Source organism: Carya illinoinensis, chromosome 1, assembly GCF_018687715.1.
Source record: "Carya illinoinensis cultivar Pawnee chromosome 1, C.illinoinensisPawnee_v1, whole genome shotgun sequence".
In the NCBI taxonomy this organism is placed as follows: domain Eukaryota; kingdom Viridiplantae; phylum Streptophyta; class Magnoliopsida; order Fagales; family Juglandaceae; genus Carya; species Carya illinoinensis.
The window spans coordinates 50,302,388-50,324,361 of NC_056752.1; the positions used below are offsets into that span (position 1 = coordinate 50,302,388).

At 35.3% G+C, this 21,974-nt stretch overlaps 3 protein-coding genes across 4 annotated transcripts; all 3 read right to left on the minus strand.

The window, feature by feature from the left end:
- Window positions 1-4,329: 4,329 nt before the first annotated feature.
- On the minus strand, window positions 4,330-12,080 carry LOC122281622 (anoctamin-like protein At1g73020). 2 transcript variants are annotated; one of them, XM_043093301.1, is made up of 16 exons: window positions 10,890-12,077; window positions 10,225-10,294; window positions 10,012-10,127; window positions 9,410-9,536; window positions 9,224-9,324; window positions 9,033-9,124; window positions 8,814-8,918; window positions 8,434-8,703; window positions 6,840-6,972; window positions 6,631-6,744; window positions 6,461-6,528; window positions 6,215-6,345; window positions 5,714-5,796; window positions 5,509-5,616; window positions 5,020-5,178; window positions 4,330-4,895 (listed from the first exon to the last, which is right to left on the minus strand). In XM_043093301.1, exons 1-16 carry the CDS (start codon window positions 11,061-11,063, stop codon window positions 4,758-4,760), a joined length of 1,989 nt encoding a protein of 662 aa, XP_042949235.1. In that variant the 5' UTR covers window positions 11,064-12,077; the 3' UTR covers window positions 4,330-4,757. The 2 variants fall into 2 exon arrangements, 1 of the variants encoding a protein (XP_042949235.1); XR_006230268.1 differs by lacking the exon at window positions 4,330-4,895 and having other exon boundaries at window positions 5,040-5,178; window positions 5,695-5,796; window positions 10,890-12,080.
- An 836-nt stretch (window positions 12,081-12,916) lies between these two features.
- Window positions 12,917-15,086, minus strand: LOC122281660 (jacalin-related lectin 19). Its single transcript, XM_043093386.1, has 3 exons — window positions 14,918-15,086; window positions 14,167-14,403; window positions 12,917-13,420 (listed from the first exon to the last, which is right to left on the minus strand). The coding sequence occupies exons 1-3, from the start codon at window positions 14,918-14,920 to the stop codon at window positions 13,088-13,090; spliced, it is 573 nt and encodes a 190-aa protein (XP_042949320.1). The 5' UTR covers window positions 14,921-15,086; the 3' UTR covers window positions 12,917-13,087.
- A 353-nt stretch (window positions 15,087-15,439) lies between these two features.
- LOC122281652 (putative F-box/FBD/LRR-repeat protein At5g44950) lies at window positions 15,440-19,546 on the minus strand. The gene is made up of 5 exons (XM_043093360.1): window positions 19,528-19,546; window positions 19,367-19,442; window positions 17,237-18,686; window positions 16,976-17,149; window positions 15,440-15,913 (listed from the first exon to the last, which is right to left on the minus strand). The coding sequence occupies exons 3-5, from the start codon at window positions 18,614-18,616 to the stop codon at window positions 15,662-15,664; spliced, it is 1,806 nt and encodes a 601-aa protein (XP_042949294.1). The 5' UTR covers window positions 18,617-18,686; window positions 19,367-19,442; window positions 19,528-19,546; the 3' UTR covers window positions 15,440-15,661.
- Window positions 19,547-21,974: the final 2,428 nt, after the last annotated feature.

A 21,974-nucleotide genomic window follows, 5' to 3' on the forward strand; every position in this document is an offset into this window, starting at 1 on the left:
GGGTATATAAACAAACAATACAAATCAACAACGTCAAATAGATTCCTTGTATTATTCTATTTTACTTCTTCATGTTCCATATTTTTGGTCAGCTCTCTTGAATGTTTCAAGACTTAGCGAGCAAGAACAAATTACGTGGAGAAATGGATAGAAAAAAAAACATCGTATTTTTTAAAAATACATAGTAAATCACCCATGGTTTTATACTTAAATAAAGTCAGATTAGATGTATGTAGAAGATTAAATACGGCCTCCAATGAACAATTAATTATTAATCCTTGGTAGTTGCCTCCCTAATCCGTGTAACGACTGCGTCTAATGTAGAGAATTAAAAGCATATATATCCCCAAACAAAAAAAGAAATATTAATAAAAATCAAGCTCTATTACCAACCCCTTTTTCCTGCATAATATTATCATTTCATTAAGGAATTGTACTGCAATATAACAACAAACTTGTCTAGGTGGTGGCTCAATGGTCCATGAGTTTAAAAGTAGGTATTAGGTACTAGGATTAAATCTAACGACGGAGAGCACTCAACATTATTAGCGACTCATTGACTCATGGATTATTGATATTCTCGTAGGCTTAGTCAAGTTATGGTTCAAGTCTTACTTATAGAAAGCGCATGCGGTTCTCGCCGTCCTCCTATTTGGCTCTCTAGCGGATTGAGTGTTACTATAATCACGTTCTGATATAGAAGTCATATCTGATTGCTCCCTCCAACCCTTTTAACCGAGAGAGAAAATAAAAAAAAACAACAAAAAACTTGCCCAATATAAAGAATGAAGGTATGTAATGTTGAAAAGTCAAGTCAACGCAAGTGGTTGACCACACGCATTAGAATGTTAATTTGCCTTGTTAAGTTATCTAACCCTTATAAATTAGTGCGCATGTTTTTTCCTAGCAACCATTATTATTGCGTGCACCAAATTAACTAGTTTCTAGGCTTAGAGCTGCACAGCACAAACCGCAGCAGCAGCAGCCACCAAGAAGCTCCAAAAACCATGTCGGTAAAGAAATGTCACTCTCTGGACAACGGTGAATCCGTAAAGAAGGGCGAGGTTGCAAAGCGCGGACGCTTTGATCGTTGCTTCTCCTTCAGGGAGATTTCAGTAGAACCAGGAAAGCAACTAAAGGACATGGATTCCTACAAGTTGAAGTCTGAAATCAAGAGGTGGGCTAAAGCCGTTGTGGCTTACGCCCGCCAGGTTAGTGGTCGATTCGGAAGCTCTCGTCGCAGTTGAACTATATATTTTATTATTTTATGTTACGGCTCGTATGTCTGGATATTCGATCGATCGGGATGAGAACAAGTATCGATCTCTGAGTTTCTTTTTGTTGATGATCTTTCTATTGCAAACCCGTTTCAAGACTGGTTGTTTTAAATATGATTTGCAGAAATGGTGGGTTGGTGAGAACTTGAAGCAAAAAATATGGAAGATTTTATTTTTTTACCCCGGGGGGGGGGGGGGGGGGGTGGGGTTTATCTGTTCAATGAAGAACGAAGGGTCGAAATACTGCACAGAAAAGACGAAAAAAGAAGGGTCCAAACATGTGGCAGAAACTCGCAGCCCTGGAATATACCTGCTTTCATGCGTTGTCAAGATTCTTGGGGATATGAAGAAGTACTGTATGTATATATATTTATATAATAATCTTGTATCATTGCCGTCTATTTTCAGATTTTTTTTTTTTTTTTTTCGTTTTTTGCCTTCTTCGATTGCGAAATCAGTGTTTCTCGTTAGGGAAAAAAAAGAAAAAAGAAAAAAGAAAAAGGCACTGTTGGAATATGAATTAGTGATCTCATTCACTAGGTTCCTGTACTAAATAGTAAATTTTAGATATTGTAAGTAGAAAAAATCTAATTGTAAGTAATTATACGTATTGTGTGATTGGTTAGAAAGTTATACTTCAATAAATATTGTATTAATTTAAATTTTAAATATAAAAATAATAATATTAATATATTGATGGATATATAAATTTATTTATATGTAATAAGACTCTTGTAGATATGACGGAGAAGAAGAAAACCCAACCATGAACGTTGCTCGAAAACCTAGTGTCCACGCAAATCCTAGATTAATGTCAGAACAAGATAATGACAGATCAGTATGAAATCCGACCAAGAAAATACATCAGGCCCAAAGGGATAGGCAGTAATTCGAAAGAGGAGAAATGCGATTCGGGAGCTTTATTTTTTTACCGAATATTTTTTTTAATTTTTAATTTTTTACTTAATGATTAAGTAAATTTTTTGAAGTGATATAGTGAATATTTTAAAAAAATATTTAAAAATATTAAAAAAATGAATGAAAAAAAAGGCTTCATTCGGGTGACTTTTTCGGTAGTTATAGAGTGTTACTCTTCGAAAGAGTCGAGTTATTGTGCCGCCAGTTTATTTTTTTTAATTTTTTTTTCATATTTTTTTAATATATTTAAATATTTTTAAAAAAATAAAAAATGCACCAATACACCTAAAATCACTTCTTTCATCATTAAATAATTTTTTTTTGCTAAACAGTACACTTGAGTAGTACCGCCCAGGCAGCACACAAGATTTATCTAATTCAAAATATTGTATGAGTTTTCTATTTTAAGTTTTGCTGTTTATAATTATATAAAACCCAAAATAAAAATTTTTCTTTATCCTAATACATATTTAAATCATTAGGATATTTGATGCAAAATTTTGAAAGAAAAATTTTTATCATCTCCTATACCACGCACACACACCAATGTATGATTTGTTATTTTAAGCTTTTTATTTAAAGATACATTGATATGTAAATATGCTAATATGTAAATTTAAATATAAAGATAAAAATGATAAATCATATGTTTGGTGTGTGAAATAACATTTCTTATTTTAAAATGATTATTGGGCTGAAAGGGTAATGGAACCTTTTTTGAGGTTGGAATTCGGTTTAGGGCTGTTCATCCGGGTTCCGACCCAGAAATCCGGGTATACCCAAACCGGAATCCGGATTTGGAACCCGGGCCGGATTAGTCCGGGTCAGATCTGGGCCGGAACCCGGATAAACCTGGGTTTTGTAAAACCCGGATTCCGGGTTCCGGATTGAACCCGGGTCTTTTTGGAGAGGAGCTTGTTCTCGTTGATCTTGCGGCCACCACCTTCGGTGGTGTTGCTCGCCCCTTCTTTCCATTTGTCTGGAACAGATAAACAACAAACAACAAACAACAAACAACAAACAGATAAACAAAGCTTTTCCGAGAAAGTAAAAAACTTTGAATATCAAAATACTACATCTAAAGCTGGGAGATTGATCCTATGGAGATAAATCGTCAGGTAAAATCGAAGCCCTAATCAGAAACCGTTCCAGATTGGGCCTCTACTTCGTACGAGCGTGTTGTTATATTTATAGAACAAAGTACGAAGGCCCAAAATGAGAGAACAAAACAAAGACATACCCGTGGATGAAAACGACGGCACGGGGATGAAAACGAGGCTTTGATCGGTAGAAGAGGCTAGGGTTTTGGCGTGAGAGAGAGAGACGACGAAGACGCAGACAGACCCACCAAATAGAGACGACGGCACGAGGAGGAACGGGCGCGAGGATGAAGGCGACGGGTGAGACACGAGGGGGGAGAAGGGCCGCGTGAGACACGGCGGCGGCGGCTAGGGTTACGAAGTTTCTTTCGCTTGAGAGAGAGAGAGAGAGAGAGAGAGAGAGAGAGAGAGAGAGAGAGAGAGAGAGAGAGAGAGAGAGAGAGAGAGAGAGAGAGAGAGAGAGAGAGAAGGGGGGGTCGGGACGTCGACTGGGTAGGACCATAGGATATTTTGTTTTTATACCAACCCGGTTGTACCGGGTATTGAATACGGAACCCAGGTCCGGATCGACTGTTCCGGTTATTTTAATTGCGGATTTCGGCACGGATTTGATCCGGTCCGAAACCCGTAACCGGAACCTGGTTATCCGGGTTCCGGACCGGGCCGGATAAAAATCCAACCCGGATGAACACCCCTAATTTGGTTAGTACTCAAATGAATATGTTTGCCATTATTACATGAAAAAAAGCCGTCATTTTGCATGAATCCATCACGTAAAATTGAAGTTACCTTTAAAGACCTAGTGGAAAGAAAAGAGGAGACCAAGAACACAAGTTCACATGGTAAAGCCTGCAGATGTTACTCCATCGTTAAAGCCCACATGATGTACTGTTTAATCGAGCGAAAAATGAACTCTTTTTGTGCTGCCTTGAAGTCGCTGGAATTGGCATTCGAAATTGTATGGTTGAGGTTTCTGGTAATCATTCGAGTATGGTTCATAAAAGAGAAGAAAATTTTGAGCACCATGGGAGAAATTGCATGCAAAATCTGACCCTGAAAATGACTAGATAAATGCAAACATTGATATAATCCTTTCTCATCTTTTCTTACATCGCTGTACTACCTAATTGTACAAAATTTCACTAATTACCTTTACCCCGCCCTCAAAAATCAAGCCAGGTACTTACATTGCAGCAATCCCAATGACCACAATCTTTAGAACCACTATAATAAAAATGGGAAGGGGAAACATATAGTCGGCTGTGCCATTCACCCTAGAAGAACACTCCCAGTGCTAAAATGAGTTTGACCCAAATGCAGAAGAATCCTCTACTGATAAACCACGAATGCTGGGAATTCAAAACTCTGATTAGCTCCGAAGAACTATTCCAGGCTAAACCTCTGGTTCTTTTTGTTTTTCTGTGCCAAAAAGGCAGGAGTGACGCACTAGAAAAGGTCCAGGTCACTTACCTCTCTCTCCCTCTCTTCCCACACCAAAAACCTTTTTACCTACAGAAATGGTTCTCAAGAGCTGTTTCGAACACATATCCTGTGCCTGTGTGGCATTCTTCACCCGGCTGGCTCTTACCCAAGCAGGTTCCTGCCAGAAACAAAGTTCATACTCTTTGTTCTCTCATATAAACCCAAAAGTGTTATTTCAACTGACAAATATTCCAATCTTATGAAGAAAAGTGGAAAGAAGATTCTTTACAAAAGGGTATCACCTCAGGAACAAAGCGGGAGACTCCAAACTTAATCAACAGGAGGATATGTTCCATGACCAGAATTGCTGCAAGTCCAGGCTCTATGCTCCAGTTCCCCTCCTGATCATATAACCATACTAGAAGTGCACAGTTTGTGCAGATCGACAACACTATCAGGAACTGAAATATGAAGAGATTCTGAATCAGTAGGGCATCGGTGCAAAAGTAGATAGGAAACGGGTGATTTTTTAGCTTGTGTAAAATTGACAAGATGAGGAAGTTTGAGGAATAATGAACATATGAAACAATGATTTATGCATTCTGAATTTAAAGATATTTATATAAAAAGTTATAAATGTTGATGTTAGAACCCAACAGTCTTATATCCTGTTGTTCATGCCCAGTTTATGCTTTCCCAAGTCTTCTGAATGAAGAAGGGGCAAGGGGAGGTGTTTTTTTATCCAAAAGCATGCAAACTAAAATACTTTTCTTGTTCAAGGATTTAAGTACCTGGAAAATGTTTAGCCAAGCTCCAATTGTAGTGGCAGCACGAGGGACAGGCCTTTTAAACATGGTAAGCAGCTTTAATGCATCAGTTTTGATTTCTGTAATGTTGTTCTGCATTGTGTGGAACTTAATCACTCACTTTACTAAAAACCAAAACCAACTTAAAAAGGGAAAAAATGGTGGGAGTACCACTAAAAGCATTATATACCAAAGCAGCAAAGGCAAATGAAAGAGGGAATGCACAAGCAAACATCATGATCATTCCAAACTGCAATGCCAACTCCAAAAAATCTGCAGGTGGATTTTGAGTTTAATCAGTCAAAGAAATGGACAATCTCCAAAACCTCATGGTTGTTTAAAAGAAAGAACAAGAAAGTGAACCTATACAGTTCTAATTTCCAAGTGTACCAACCACACAAGTTATTCTGTTAACATCAAATCAACAAGCCAGCATTATCATTGAGAAAATTAAGGAACAAGAAAAGGAAAGACCCAAAATATCCAGCACATGAAGTATATGTTTCATCAACCCTATCCAGTTTGGCAATCCTAACTCAATTCAGACCCTTCTCGAGAAAAGTAATGTTCTTTTTACAAATATATTATCATCTTTCTAATATTTTGAAAACAAAATAATTTGCTTCGAATGCCATTTGACTCCAAATGCACTATAATCTTGTCTACAGTTATATATGTATGAGACTATTACCATCGAACAGACCATCCTCAAGCTCCTCACCAATGCTTGCTGAATAAGAAGATTTCATGTATTCTTTCTCTACCCTAGTAGTGAACTGAATCTTTCTTGTTGAAAATCCTTTTTCACGTTTCTTCTTGTCTCTTGATACAAGAAGGATGCATCAGCCCATGTTCAGGTAATGTGCAAAGAAGGTAAAATGAAGCGTTAACCAAAAATGCAAGGGACCAACAGATGACACATACAGAAGAAACTTACCGAACTCGGTATTTTTTGTAGCTGTACTTAAGATAGGGTAAAGTATTTTCCAACAAATTTTCAAACACCTGTATAACATTTCCAAATCAAGAGCATATACAGGGCCCAGAAGTAGCAAAAATAAAATTCAAAGGAACAAAAAGATAAAGAAAAAGAAAAATCTGTTTCACCTGAGACACAAGGAGGCGCTGAATCAAGACTTGACGGAGAGTCAAAAAATTGCGGTGCAAGAGGGCATGATAGAAAATTCCAATATATGACTGCATGAAGTAAAGACCAAAGACCTGCAAGAGCAATAAAGGTCTTGAACTGCACGAAATAATATCCTCACAAGGGACAGTAAAAGCCTGAAGGGACTTGTTAAAATTCTAGCCAATACCTTATAGACCAAGCTGTCAGCCCTTTTTTCTGTTGTTTCATTGTTTTCATGCTTAATGAGTTTGACCGATATCTTACCACACACCCTTGTAAAATGCTGAATGGAAAGAATATAAAAGGCTGTCAGCCCAAACCTGAAAAACAAAAACAGAAGATAGTGTCATCTTCATGTAACTAATGCGTGACGTGAGATCTTCATGCTATTAATACAACACATAAAAGTGGAAAAAAATGTTTACTATGAAAAGCTGGGGAAAATCACTCGTTAGGATTTATACATCCACTCCCTTCATGTGGAGAACCTAGACCTAGATTGAAATGATTTGACAAGGATATTTGAAGAGAACTTGATAGCAACTTATAAATTATAATAATCTGCATTTACATGAAAAGGAATTGACGGATGGCTACTGTTTTGGACCTTACCCTGACAAAACTTCTAGATCTTTGTCTTTTTCTTATAATGGGAGGTTGTAAAACGCCTAGCTCTTTTCCTCATTTATCAATTTACTAAGTTCTGCACTAGAGCAATATGATCTAGAAGTTGATCCCGGCCAAGTGTTTTAATCTACTATGACATAGCGACAAGCTGCTCGACGGAACTTTTGACCTTATGAAACCTTTTCTGGTCTTGAAATTAATGTATTTTTTGGTGCATCTCGGTATGTTTTATTTATTTATTTATTTATTTATTTATTTATAAGTAAGAAAGACAGTTTTATTAATATGAATGAAATAGGTAATACCAATGTACACAGGAAGTATATAAAAGAAACACCTAAATACATTCACAAGCAGAAACCGACAACAATCTCAGTATATTTTATATTTCAATCATAAAATTGTAAACGTTACTACTTTATGCCTTACATCAAACATTTTACTTATTACTCTATTAATCAAAATTTACTCTATTTGAAATCACACACTCAGTTCATTGGTCTGTACTAAACTAAGCAACATTCCAGTATTTATATTTAGCCATTGGAAAGCCTTTTCTATTAATTTTAAAAGAAGAAAGAAAGATATTATTTATTCTATCGGTTTATTGAAATACCCTACGAAATAGGAAACAATCTTAGAATTGTATAGATGCACTTATATTTTTCAACCAAAGGAAGCTTCATAGAGGTGGTTTGTGGTAGCATCATCATCTTACGTGGATATGGAAAAGTTGAGAGATGAAAATGATCATATTGACTTATTAAAATGAGTCGATGCAGTCTTAAATTCAGATAAACACACAATGAAGGTATGAGAGAGCTAATCTACTAGATATGGCCATGGGAGTAAGGACTAGAAGAAACCTTAGGTGCCAAAAGAACAATCAAAATAATTATTTTTTTTTTATAAGTAAAATGAAATTTTATTGAATGAATGTAATAGGCAAAGCCAATGTACACAGGAAGTATACAAAAGAAACACCAAGTTACATTCTATAAAGCAGAAGAAAAAGAAAACAGAAAATCATGAGCAGAAGCTCCATCAAGACCTATAGCAGAAAACCTTTGAATCGGGTAAGATAAGAACAATCGAAATAATTCCTTTCAATAAGTTGAAAAAAAATCATAAATGCAAAGGACCAAGATTCTTACTTCATAATATCAGACCCGATAACCTCGTAAAGATGAGCGTAGGCCAACTCAAATGGCAACTGAAGGCATATAATACTCAAGATGAATATAGAATCATTCCTGAATCTCATAAGATATCCAAACCACTCATTTTTTTGGTACACTTCTTTCTCGTTTGTTTTATCAGTCCCCCATTTTCTTAATAGTTCCCCAGGTGACTGTAGGGAACTCCACTCCATGCCTAGAAGTTTATATCCCGGGTCAACTGCAACTGAATAACTAATCTGCCACCTACAAAGTGAACCCAAACAGAATGAAAGGAAGGGCACCAACATATAATTGACCCCAAAAAAAATAAATTCTGGAATGTGAACCTAATAACCAATGTGTAGTTGACCAACCTGGCTAATAGGGCAGAGTTTTTTCGTTTCCAGAACTGGGAAAAGATTACAGCCCATAGTATTATGCCTACGAAGAAAACAGGAAGCACCAATAACCGCAACGACCTGAAAAAGACATTTAAGCAAGCACTTTATTTATTTAAAAGCAATATTGTACCACATTCCAAACTAGAATAAAATTAGCACCGTGCCGAGGCATTAAGAGGTAGAGTATCCGACCCAAAATCAATTAGCTGTAAAGCGATAGCAAACGCAGCTGGGAAGAGCATCCATTGAGTATACATTCCAAGGAAAGCAAAGTATATTGCAATCTACACAATTTTAATACCTCTTTGGAAGTTAGCAAAATCATGTCAAAATAACTGGAAAAAAAAAGTAAAAAAAGAAACTAATACTGCAGTTACACTTACCTTTGTCCCAAAATATGAATAAATTTCATCGATTGGCTGGTTCGTAAGGTTCCACCAGTGCAGCGCCCAACTTTTAAGGAGATTCTTCCTCTTTAGTTCATCTATCAACCAAAAGTCATCTCAGTATCTTACTTTGGAATTAAGGTGAGATCAGTAAGCACACGATTTGGTGATATGCTAACATACCATGCAAAGGAAAGACTTGTTTTACAAAATGCTCTGATTCCAATTTCTGAACTATATTTTCACCAGCTTTCCAATGGTACTCATTTCCTTCAAATTTCAATGTTACAGTTGACTGGCTCTTGTTCACCTGCAAAGTTAATTAAGTACGTCAGCTCACTGAGATGCAATGTTCAAACTGTCTGTTGATAAACAACTCTCATAAAAAATTATTCCAGAACATTATATAATATAGCCTAATTAGTTGAAAAGACAAAACCATGACAACTAATAAAACTAAAGTACAAAGACAAACGTTGATGATGGTTAATTGAGATGTAATAAATACTCAGATTGATAGGATTTAAAAAGAAATAGAGTGATTTAAAAAAAGAAGAAGAAGACATTTTTGGTGAAATCAATTGCCTCCACATACTAAAATCATACATGCCTATTCATAGACAAAAATTTATGAATTTTTTTGTTGGACACATTTTTTGCAATCTCAATCGCCTTCACATATTAAACTTATATCTGCCTATTTGTAGAGGAAAAAAATCTATGAATCAAAGAAGTAAGAAAAGATCACAAGAATACGATAGATTGGTATATATACAATGACTCACAATCCCATATATCAAGTGCTGGTAGCAATGAAAACGCTCACACCAGCTGAACAAAGAACCATCAGGCTGTCTCACAAAAGCTTCAACCTCCTCCCATTCAAATTGTAAATCCATCCCTGAAACATATTAGGTAAATACATTATCTCTACTAGAAAATAAAAACTGCACTTAAAAAAAATAAAAGAAAAGTGAAAGAAACTGCATGATAATTACCAATATGAGTCCTTTTCCTTAACTGTAACTCGGCAGCAGCCCTCCCCAAAGTTTCCAAAGGTGCTGCCAGCTGAAATAAAGGTCTAAAATCAGCATCTCAAATTAGAAAGAGATCAACTTAATTTACTTCAGGCCAGCCAGAAGGAGGATACAGTAAAATAATGTAAGAGTGTCCAATTGTGTGAAATTTCTCTACTCGGCAGGAAGCCATAAATGCCTAGACTCCAAACAACATTTCTCTGATTCCCACACTCTCACCCCCCGTCCCTTAATCACCCACTCTTCTCCACACACACACACCCCACCCTCCCCCCCTCCTCTCTCTCTCCAAAAAAAAAAAAAAACCCCCCGAAGGAAGGTTAAAGAAATATGTGGAAGATTATTTTCATTAACGCCACTGCAAGTAACGCTTAACTATTACGTCAGCAAGACACGAACGTGTAAATGTGTAGATCCAAATAATTTTTCTTCCTAATTAGCCACACCCACGAACCAAAAAAGAAAATTCTTCAAAGACTTGAAAAACTGTCATAAGATTCAGTAACATGACGCAGTGTAAAGGCATGAGTCGGCACATGGCATAAGAAAGATGAATTAAAAAGAGTGAATCGACTTGACGAGGAATACAACTGTAGGGGGGCTATGAAGACAATTAAAAACCAAACCTTGATAAACTCATCAGCAATGCCTTGGACTCTCTCAACAATCAAACCCGCTTTCCTGAACTCATCAACAAGAACCCCCACGCAATCACAATCCTCGTTTTCTTCGTTTGCACTCCTCTTCGGAACCACAACCCCGATCTCAAAAGCAGTTTGTTCCTCCTCGTGCCCGTTCATTTCAAATGCCAGTCACCCACTTCACCCTCGAACCACCCAAAAAAAAAAAAAAAAAAAAGAAAGAAAAAGAAAAAGAAAAAGAAAACAAACACCAAGTCTTCTTCTGCAACTAATAGTTCAAAGGGTCTCCGATTTTGCTAACCAATGGTGCTTAAATCGAGTAAAGATGTAATCTTTCTCGTCGAATTACATCAAATTCCCACAAGGGCTCAGATCTTCTGGGATCAAATGTAGATTTAACCAACCAAATAACCAATGACATGGTGTTTCAGACGAAAAAACTCATGGGTGGGCCTGTGTTTAGGATCCAAAAGTTCGCAGCAACCTAACGGACGAATTTCTGACGATACGGCGATTTAGGTCCTTGACAAGATAACTGCAGTTACCCAGACAGAGAGTGAGAAAGAGAAAGCAGGTGTCTGAGTAATCGAGAACGAGGGAAGAGCTGTTGCGAGGAAGAGACGTTCAGGGAGACAAGGGAAGGAAGCGTGCGCGTGGGTTATGGGTTTGGCGGTTTGTTTTGCATTTTCGGAAGGTACAATGATCGTTTGAATGGAGTCACTGGATACGACTGCCTAGGCATCATCGGTACCCGTACAAAATTAAAATGGCAAATTGACTCTCCATATATTATTCCATTCCCCCTTCTACTTCCATGCAATTTGCAAGATTTGAGATTTCGGGTAAAAGTTAAGTAAACAATCAATCAAAGCAATCAACACGGAGAGGGAATTGTTCGGTGAGTGATAAACGCCATTAATTTCTTTTCTTTGGCATCGGGTTCTCTTTTTGCTAAGACTCCAGCCATTAAATTCGAAGCATGGCGTTGAAGCGGAATAAAGGAATTAATAGCCATGATACAGCGACCCCATTGGTACTAAAGCACAGCATGGTTGGCACACGTGGCGTATGTGATTGGATGCACTGATGCGGCTTTCTTGAGCTTGATCCTGTATCACAGTCTTGGGCTCGAATGTGAGACCCGTGGAACTCTAGGGAAGTCATTCAGTCTCCTTCAGCCGTCAAGATTGGTTCTCCAATTAATAATGGTCTTTGGGGTTTTGGTGAAACAGGATAAGATATGGGTGTCCGATTCCGTTGTATGATTGCGGAGTCATCACATCAAATAATATTGCACGCACTATAAGCGTTATGAGTAGTGTATATTATCTGCTTATTAACGTATTTGTTAATCATCCTCACACATTATATATTATATTTTTTAAAATTTTTAAAATTTATTTTTATTTTATTATTCTTAAACTAATTAAATTCTTTTATTTATCATCCATATATTACATATTTAATAAAAAAAAATTATATATAACACGTAGAAATGATAAGTTAAACTTTTCTTCTTAATATTATGATGCAACGTGGTTGCATGGGCAAGGTCGCTAACATCGATAACGTGGGCGTTATGACTAGCCAACTAGGTCGATAGTTATTAATATGGATGTGATGTCCTTACTTAGTTATTAATATATGAGAAATAATATTTGTAGTCTTTTAATTTACAGTTTTTACATACTTTTTTTAAAATATAAAATTTATAAAAAAAATTATTTTTTTAATAATAGATCATCTTTTTTTTTTTTAAATAGAGTATGCGAGAACTGCACACTCTAAAATTATATATAATATTACTCCTAATTTATCTTGATATTTAAGATTTCTTTTTGTTCATTTCTTGTTTTTGGATCAAAATATGGGTTTTGATCCAAATAGGAGAGTTCTACATTAGAGGAGGATTGGTGCACTAATGAATTGACATCCTCTAGAATTTTCGTTGTGTTTTGAATTTAAAATGTGAAAAAAAAAAATTATTAGCAAATAAATTACTTTTCTGAAGCTTGGTTGCCCAATTTCTCAAACTTCATTTTGGAGCAATTAAAAGTTGCACAATTAATGTATATGCTGTAGAGAGGACTTAAGAGACTCCGAGGAATACATAACATTAAAGTTCCAAGCAACAAGCTTAAGAGCACCACCAGGCTTTTAATTAGTACTACTTGTGATGAGCTTTAGTTTTCGTCGTCTTTGGGGACCGAAGAACGAGTGCAAGCGAGCAGATGAAGGGCCTTGAGAACCCGTTGACAGAATGGTGGAGTTTGGGCACGGGAAATACGGAAGCCAATGGCGTCAAGGTACCAACCGCTCCGACCATTGAAGCCGACGATCAATCCTCCATCCATTGACAAAGTAAATGGTGTCCCATCTTCCACCCCAAATGGCCCAAAGGTTCTCTTGTTGCTTTTGAATGCCAGCGATCGGATCACTGAGCTCGTACCCCTCACCACTGGACAATAGTGCCCGCTCACGCTTGTCAGTTTCTCGTGTGGGTATTGGAGCTTAATCTGCTTGGAATAGATGCAAAAATTAAAAAAATTACTCTTGCAGTTCTTCTATTCTAAAAATTTTTAGCTACATTTGAAGTATTGATGATGCAATATTTACATCGCATCATAACATATTGTAATAAAATTGATAATACTCTATAATTATCTAATAATTTCTCGTTATTTATGGCCTCAAAGTTTTACTGATCACATCATTCATGTAGAATTCAAAAGCATATAAAGTATAATTATGGAAGAAGCAAGTCTTTAGAGATTACACAAAATTACCAAACCATCTCATATCATCATTATAACTTTTTCAAACTCTTATATAAAATTTAATAAATAATTTAACTTTTTTAAATTTTAAAATTAAAATAATATTTTAATAATATTTTATTCAACTTCCAATTTTTGTCTCATCTCATCTGATCATTTACGTAATCAAACAAGATGTTATCTTCTGATTTGAGTATCTACTTAATTATTATTATTATTATGGAATAGAATTAATTAATATTGTATACATGATGAATTAATTACTGAGCTGTTTCTCGTTTAGACATCAATTCCAACAAAAATTCGAGTCAATTACAATATGAAGGCATATTTATTTAGTAGCGGAGACGTCCATTTGAACTCACACCAATGTATTACTGAAAAATGTTAAGATTTTATTTTTCTTTTAACAAAAAAAAAAAGGGTTGAGGATCGAGGGAGAATTCAAAATTGGAATAGGGGCAAGGAATCTTGAAACAACTAACCTCCGCCGTTTTATTGCCTCCAACACCTCCGTGCTTTTCTGCTGTGAAAGGTTTACCATTCTTATCATAGACCACACGGATTGAATCGATGCAACGATCATAAACGAGCTTGATTTCTCTCACTCCATCGTAGATCCCATCGTCCCAGCTGGTCCCACCATTTCCACCCCATGGTCCCATCGATATTAAGCTCTTCTTTTTTCCATTTGCAGGCTCCTTCTCAGTGTTCTCACTTTCCTATAAAACCAATTAACCATTTTCTCATTGAAAACTCACGTCTTTAAATTATATTATGTTTTTTTCAAAAAAATAAAAAACCAAAACTCATCGAATTTTGATATTTTATTGTCTTTAAAAGATGGGTTTGCACTCATTGACACCATGATCAGAGAGAGAGAGAGAGAGTTGAATGTGCAAAAATATGCATATGTTTGCAATCATGAAACTTGATAGATATTATACAAAATTATTCGTAGAAATGGACTTTAAAATGTTGTAAAGTGGCATGATTTCGAGCTCCGGCTAAAGATATATAGCTTCATCACGTTAAAAATGGAGATACCGACTAAATTAAAATTGGCCAGATGGGGGGGGCTCTCGATCGACTGAAGATGATTTCAATCCTACCTTCTAACGACACAAAAAAACAATTTTTCAAAGAGTCCTAACACCCAGGCGAATAACAACTCATCCATAAAGAGCAAAACACGAGGACAATTACAGGGAAAAAAAAAAAAAAACACTTGCTTACCATATAAATTGATATGAACGGGAACGAGGAACGAAGAGATGCTGACTTGAGAGCTTAACAGGAGCGAAGAAGTGCTACAGGAGAGGCTGTGGGTTGTGGGGGAGAATGATGCTAAGTAAAGATAACGAGTGATAGATAGATCTTAGCAGCATCTGATTCAATTCCCAACACTCCAACAAAAGACTAGGAATTATGCTTTTGCTTGACATTTATATTTTGGTTCCAAAGTTTATAAAGCTAAAAGATCCTTGCCTTAATTAATTGTACTTTTTTTAAGTAAGATAACAATCTTAAACAAAATTGCTCAAAACCCCCTAATTTGTTCAACCTTCTGAAGATCTAGAATATTTTGCATCATCATAGCTATAAGCATTCATTTTAAATAAATATTTGGTTCATAAAAAGATCATGTGAATCTTATATAATTTAATTCAGATAGTAAAGTTCCATCTTTTTTACGAATATGACAATTCTCTTGTTAAATTGCAAATTTTAGTCATTAGTTCACATGCTCACCAGAAATACAAAATGAACATACACCACAATTTCCAAGTTCAAAAAAGAGTTGAATTAAAAACATTGGTCTTCAGCTTCTCGTTGGTACAGCTTTTTCTACTGTTAGTTATAAACAATAAAAAATAAGGCTTACGGGATTGGAAAAGCGACTTCACCTTCCAACCCTTAATTAAGGTGGGAGGAAACGCCACTTTGCTTAAAATAAAGTGAGCTTTGGCTTCCTATTCATCAAGATTTCCAAAACAATGCCAAAGTAGTTGTCTGGTACCGCACAGTTGGAGGTGAGTCTAACCAAGTATTTTTTCTGAGTGACTTCCGTTCAGAGCTCAACCAAGCCATCCAGCTAGATGTCCTTCTTCTATTAGCAGGTCCTTCATACTTGACATCCTTCAGAAAGTGCCGCCAGCATCTATTACTTCGAGTGTTGTATGTGCAGCAGCTTGGATTCTTTTGTCTGTACTTCATCTTTTGATATGCCAACTGCAAAAGAAAAGGAATGCAGTTACAAAATGCCCCCACAAGAAGAGCCATTTTCTGAGTTTCTTCTTTCATAGTGCATGTTCAGTTAGGCAAAAGTTTTAACATGACATGCTCTGAGAAAAAACAATATACACACCACACACAAGCTATTGGAGATCCAAAAAATTCATCATTAAGGAGACCGGACTAAGTACTGAATATAATTGAACATTTTTGTATGATTTTTTATAACGTATATTATACTATATATCCAATACCAGAAAACATTATTAACACAGTTCAAGAGACAAAAATTATTATCAATATATTTATGAATTCAAGAATACATGTGTACATTTACAGAAATAAAAAAATTAATTGCAAATTACAAATAAGAGCCTTCCTTCTTTAACCAGAAAATGTTTTAAAGATAACTTATGGTAAAATGTAAAAGAGTCGCATTGTAGAAAAAGAAAAGTACAAGAGAACGAGAAAAAGCTTGAAGATGGCTTAAGGGAAAATAGAGAAAAATCACATGCCATGAGTTTTTTCTAAAAGATATATTAGTTTTTCCTTCTATAATTTCTTGGACCAAAATTTTAATTATTAAGAAAAGTCACTTCTTATAACATTTGGGGTTATATGTTAAATTTTAAAAGAAATCTGAATATTTATTTCGATATATGAGATCTTCTTCTCCATTTTTCTTTTTACCTCTAAATGTCGGGGAACCTCTCCAAGGCAGGGCCCTTTAAACCCAACCCCTGAAAGGTAAACCCCCGTCCCCTTGTTACTAATAACAAAGTTTGGGGGAAATTTTTTTTAGACTCCTAAAAATTATAATATAAAATATTCTCTTGCTCCTTGCAGAGAAAGAAAGGGGGGGGGGGGATTCAATCCCTTGTTGGGGGAGATTCTTTTTAAACTCCTAAAAATTATAATATAAAATATTCTCTTGCTCCTTGCAGAGAAAGAAGGGGGGGAGGGGGATTCAATCTCCGTACACAGGGAGTCTTCAGCTTAAGCATTTTTACGGTATATAGAATGTGTAATAAGGTTACAGGTAGTAAGATATTGTCACACCTTAGGCAAGTTGCTGTTGGAAGACGACACTATCGACAGGGTCTCCGGGTGCCATGTCCTCAACAACTGATCTAATAGATCTTCAAAGCGTGTTGATGGTTTGACAATTTCAAGCTTGATATCGCAAACCGGAGGAAGCAAGATTTCTCTCAATTCTTCATGAATAATGATATTCTGAATTCAGTGGCAATCAGGAAATTTTGTCAGATTTAGTAAGTACATAAATAATCATAATTTTCCAGAAGTTAAAAGGAAAAATACCTTTTTGCAGCGGACAACCAATTTTAATCCGTTGGAGTGCTTGAGCTTTTTAAGAAATTGTCTCAATCTATCAAACCATATAGCATCGCTAATTCCAAGCTGGAATTCAAGGCTAGCTCTCTGTACTCCTACTCGTTCAAAAGATAGTTTGGCTTGCTTTAGGCACAAGGGATTTGTAAAGTCGAAGGGCATCTTATTACCCTTATATTCAAAAGAAAAAAGATTTGGAGTGTCTATGTCAGTCCCCATCAGATTTTTGCATCCTCTCAAGACCAGTTGTTTAAGCCGTATACTAGAAATCGTTATATTCATCAATTGATGGCATTTGCTTAACTCCAATTTTTCAAGTACAGGAAAACTAGCAAACCGATCTTGAAAAACTTCGTCTGTCATGTAGGCATCCTCCAACGTCAATCTTTTTAAAGATGCACAAGCAACCAAGTCAATTTCACAGCGTGTGGATATATTCCCACAATACCAAAATGTTAAAAGATTTGGAGCAGTAATTTCAACCTTTCTTGTTCCATGGAAATGGTGCATCTCAAACCTATCAAGTTTTAGAAGACCCGAAACCTGCAGATCTTTCAAACCTGTGCAGTGTATGAATCTCAAATCCTCAACCAAAGGGCAGCCAGAGATCATATTCCTGATTGTCTGTTGATCAATGACGACTTGTCGCATATAAAGTTTTTGCAGATGTGGAAGCTTAATATAACCACAAGATTTCAACTTACACCCATATAACCTTAATCCAGTTAATGTCTTTGCAGCAAAAACAGACTGGGGCAAAGTGTAATGTATGTTTTTCTCGATGAAAAAGTGGAGATCTAGCTCTTTCAGGTGGTTTTCGACAGCCAAATTAACCCACTGATCCATATGAAGGGCCAGATCTAAATCATAAGAGGTAATACGTAGAACCAATTTACATATACTTAGTTTTTGCTCGAGGTGTCTCTTCAGTGAATTGTCTACGAAGTCCTTGAAGTTCTCATTCTTCAAATCCAGATTTCCCTCTTTTTGAATCTTGTGTTGGTCAAATTTCAAAATGGAGAATGAAGTCCATAGCTCTCTCCACCTTTTGGACAAGATACTGGTTCGAGCTGCATCTTTTGTATTACGAAGGAGAGAGAGGATGTAATGGATGATGTGAACAGGCAACTGGGTGATCAGATTCATGGATTCAACTCTTTGGTGCAGGTTGTTTAAATCTTTTCTACCATGCTTCTTTTTTGGGCCAACACTCCCATCAACATTATTGAAACTAGTTCTCTTTCGCTTTCTTTGTACACTAGGTGCCTGTGAGACCACATTTATGCTGGTACTCTGATTGACAGCGATGGTTTCTTTTTTCTCTTTCCCAGTAGATAGATTCTTCCTCATACTTTTCTGAAGGACTCCAAGATCTTTCTTATCCACTTCCAGAATGTGCTTTGCTTGCAGCAGTCTTATGCTAAATTAGAAAAAAAAAAAAAAAACAATTTCCATGAAAAAATAATCCCCAATCTGTTTTAAAGAGAGGATTCCGTCTTCAAACTAATATGATCACCACCAAGAACTTTGCAATTCACACATTCAAAATTATCACAGTAAAATGGTTAGCCAATCATATAAAATAGAGCTTATATAGAATATCTTACACAAGTTGCTAGTCTGAACTTGGTTTCAGAAACAGATATGTGTATATCACGTTAGTTCCTAACCGTAATTAGTGATAAATCTCAAATATTGACCCACTTGCCCAAATATTTCAAAGCAAATTTAAATACGTTATACTTTTACATGCTTCTGGCCCCTTTAATCAGATACAAAGCACTGGAAAAACACCAACCGTATTCAATAGCACCGTCCCCAAAGGGCGGACTCAGCCCAGTCACCTTAATTTAATCTGATTCCACCCGGCTACCCACCTAAGGGCGTAGTTACAGCCCCGTATGCGCTCAGAGCAGACGGATTTTCACAACCGTATTCATCCGTTCCACCCGCCCCAAATAACATCCCAGATTTAAGATCACTCCGCCTCAAAATAAAACCAAGAATCGAACCCGGGAGAAAACAAAAAAAACAAACAAACAAACCTAAACCAATAACAGGGCCTTCCTATTCTACTCGAAATAAATCTGGGGTACTAACCTTTTGAGATTTATAAACACGGGAGTATTTGCATGAATATCCGCAACAAGGAGTTCCTTTTCCACCCTAAATGAATCTGAAAGTGAGAGACCGAGAGAATTCAAAAATTAGATAATGGTGGCCGAAACCAGAAACTATAAACAGGAGAAGAACGTACCTACCGATAAATGGTGTCAAATCGTCTTAACGTATTCGCGCCGTCCTACATTATGTATATTATATTATATAAATAAATATTAATCTAATCTGTTAAATTTATTGTGTAAAAATTTTAAATCCTAACACGATCGATTAATAAAACAGATCGTATCGTATTAATTTATTTTGACTTCTTAATAAATATTATAAAATAAGTTAATACAATATAATATGATTCGTTTCAAAATATTTATTTAAATAAATTGAATATATTTAAAATTAATCTATTTGACCTAATTAAATTTAATATAAATTAATATAAATATTAAAATTATAATATTTATAAAAATTATAAAATTAACTACAAGTCTAAAATAACAATCCAAATAATAAAAATATCAAAATTAAAATTCTAATAATTTTACTTTTAGGTATAAGGATATATCTATAATTTTAAATTTTTTAACGTGTTATAACAGATTGACCTGTTATCAACCCGTCAAGTACGAGTTTTAACAGATTAACCTGTTTTGATTCAAACCTATTAAAATTAAACTCTAATCCACTATTATCGTGTCATATTTGTATCGAATTAACGAGTCGTGTAACATATTATCAATCCTACCTACTGAAACCGTGCTACGCAAGCATTCGGAAGAAGAAACCCTACCCGGCCAGAAATGGGAAAGTTTTGGTGTAGAAAGAAATCTTGTAAAATTAATATTATAAAATGGTATTAATAAATTATAAAATTTCTACTATATATAAATGTGAATAGTGGAGTAACAGTATTTTCGTATAATAATTTTGTTACCAATTTTGCCCCTGTTTTATTTTCTACATTTCCGTCCTGCCTGCTGAATGTGTACGTTAATATCACAAATGTGTTCATCAACTACCCAAGTCAACCACACATGAGGCAAATGATCAACCAATTTCGCATGCAAGCAAAACCAAACAGCTCAGAACAACTAACAGCTCAAAAACCCAACAATTAACAGCTAAAAAAAAAAAAACCACGAGAAAGAAGAACAAATTTCACAAACACGAATGCCTCGCAACACTCTAGATTTACGAAGACTAATAAAAAAACCCACAAGAAAAACAGCAATTTCTACATACAATTGAAAAACTAACAATTTTACCAACACTAGTACCTCACAACACCACAACACTTTAGATTTATGGAGAAATTTAAAAAAAAAATTATTATTACATATAAGTAAAGTTGCATATTAATTTACGTATTAATACTGATTTCTTTCTACTTAAAATTTAAATTAGTACTGTTTTAAATAAAATATATTTTTTAATCAATTACAATAAATTAATACACATATTAATAAATAATTATACTTTCAATTTTTTTTTTAAAAATCATATCTCCCCAAAGGTACTCCAGATTTATGAAGACAACAAAAATCCAGAATTACAAATTTCACACGCAGCTGAAAAACTAACAATTTTACAAACACCAATATCCCGACGCTCTCCAGATTTACGAAGAAATTTAAAAAAAAAAACTTAGTTTTCGGAAGGTTTTTACGAAAAACAAGATTTAGAAATCAATCGCTCGTCCCACAAAAACAATGCCTCAATGCTCCAGATTTATGAACAAATTAAAAAAAAAAAAATTCTTAACTTTCTCCAATACCCCGACGCTCTCCAGATTTACGAAGAAATTTTTAAAAAAAAAAAAAAACTTAGTTTTCGGAAGGTTTTTATGAAAAACTAGAGTTATAAATCAATAACTCATGCCGCAAATAACAGTAGTGGTATTATATACATGATTTACATCCAGATTACATGTAGGAAAGAAAAAAATCCTAACTTGGGAACAGTCTGTGGTTGCCGATGGTGAAGAGGACGATGCAAACGTTACTAACTTTGGAACAGTTAGTAAGAAAAATACACTGCCAATAGTGAAGAGGACGACGCAAACGGTATTGACTTTTTAACAGTCAGTAGGAAAAAAACACAACTCGAACACCCATACAGCTTGGAAGTAAGAAATAAACAAAGAAATTAAAAAAAAAAAAAAATTCACACAGCCATCGTCTTCGTTTTGTTTACTTCGTTTACCTGTTGTTGGTGTTGGCCGCACTAAGAGAAAAATAGAGAGAGAGAGAGAGAGGCGTTTGTGAGAAAAGTTGCGGTGAATGAGTCGGCGCAGAGCACAGAAAGACATAGAATGAATTGCAAAAAAAAAAAATTAGTTTACCACCCTTTAAACGGCATCGTAGAAAGTAATGGGTATTGGGTAGGTTGAATTTTTTTTTTTTTTTTGGCTTCGTCTGCGCTCTAAATACATTTTACAAAAAATTAATCTAATTTTTAAACGAATAAATAAAATCTGATAGAAATAAAATCTTAAAGAAAAATTAATGTTTTAAAAGATTTTATTTACTTATGTGTTGATTATTTATATATTATTTTATTGATTTATCAATAATTTCTATTTTATTACTTG

Excerpts from the sequence above, each read along its gene's own strand:
- LOC122281622 (XM_043093301.1), bottom strand. The coding sequence starts at position 11,063 with ATGAACGGGCACGAGGAGGAACAAACTGCTTTTGAGATCGGGGTTGTG. Across the intron at positions 6,745-6,839 it reads CTGACAGCTTGGTCTATAAG|GTCTTTGGTCTTTACTTCAT; the intron begins GTATTGGCTAGA and ends TTGCTCTTGCAG. Across the intron at positions 5,797-6,214 it reads TGAGGATGGTCTGTTCGATG|ATTTTTTGGAGTTGGCATTG; the intron begins GTAATAGTCTCA and ends ATCCACCTGCAG.
- LOC122281660 (XM_043093386.1), bottom strand. Across the intron at positions 13,421-14,166 it reads GAGGCAATAAAACGGCGGAG|ATTAAGCTCCAATACCCACA; the intron begins GTTAGTTGTTTC and ends TATTCCAAGCAG.
- LOC122281652 (XM_043093360.1), bottom strand. The coding sequence starts at position 18,616 with ATGAGGAAGAATCTATCTACTGGGAAAGAGAAAAAAGAAACCATCGCT. Across the intron at positions 17,150-17,236 it reads TGGTTGTCCGCTGCAAAAAG|AATATCATTATTCATGAAGA; the intron begins GTATTTTTCCTT and ends CACTGAATTCAG. Across the intron at positions 15,914-16,975 it reads CCAACAGCAACTTGCCTAAG|TTGGCATATCAAAAGATGAA; the intron begins GTGTGACAATAT and ends TTTCTTTTGCAG.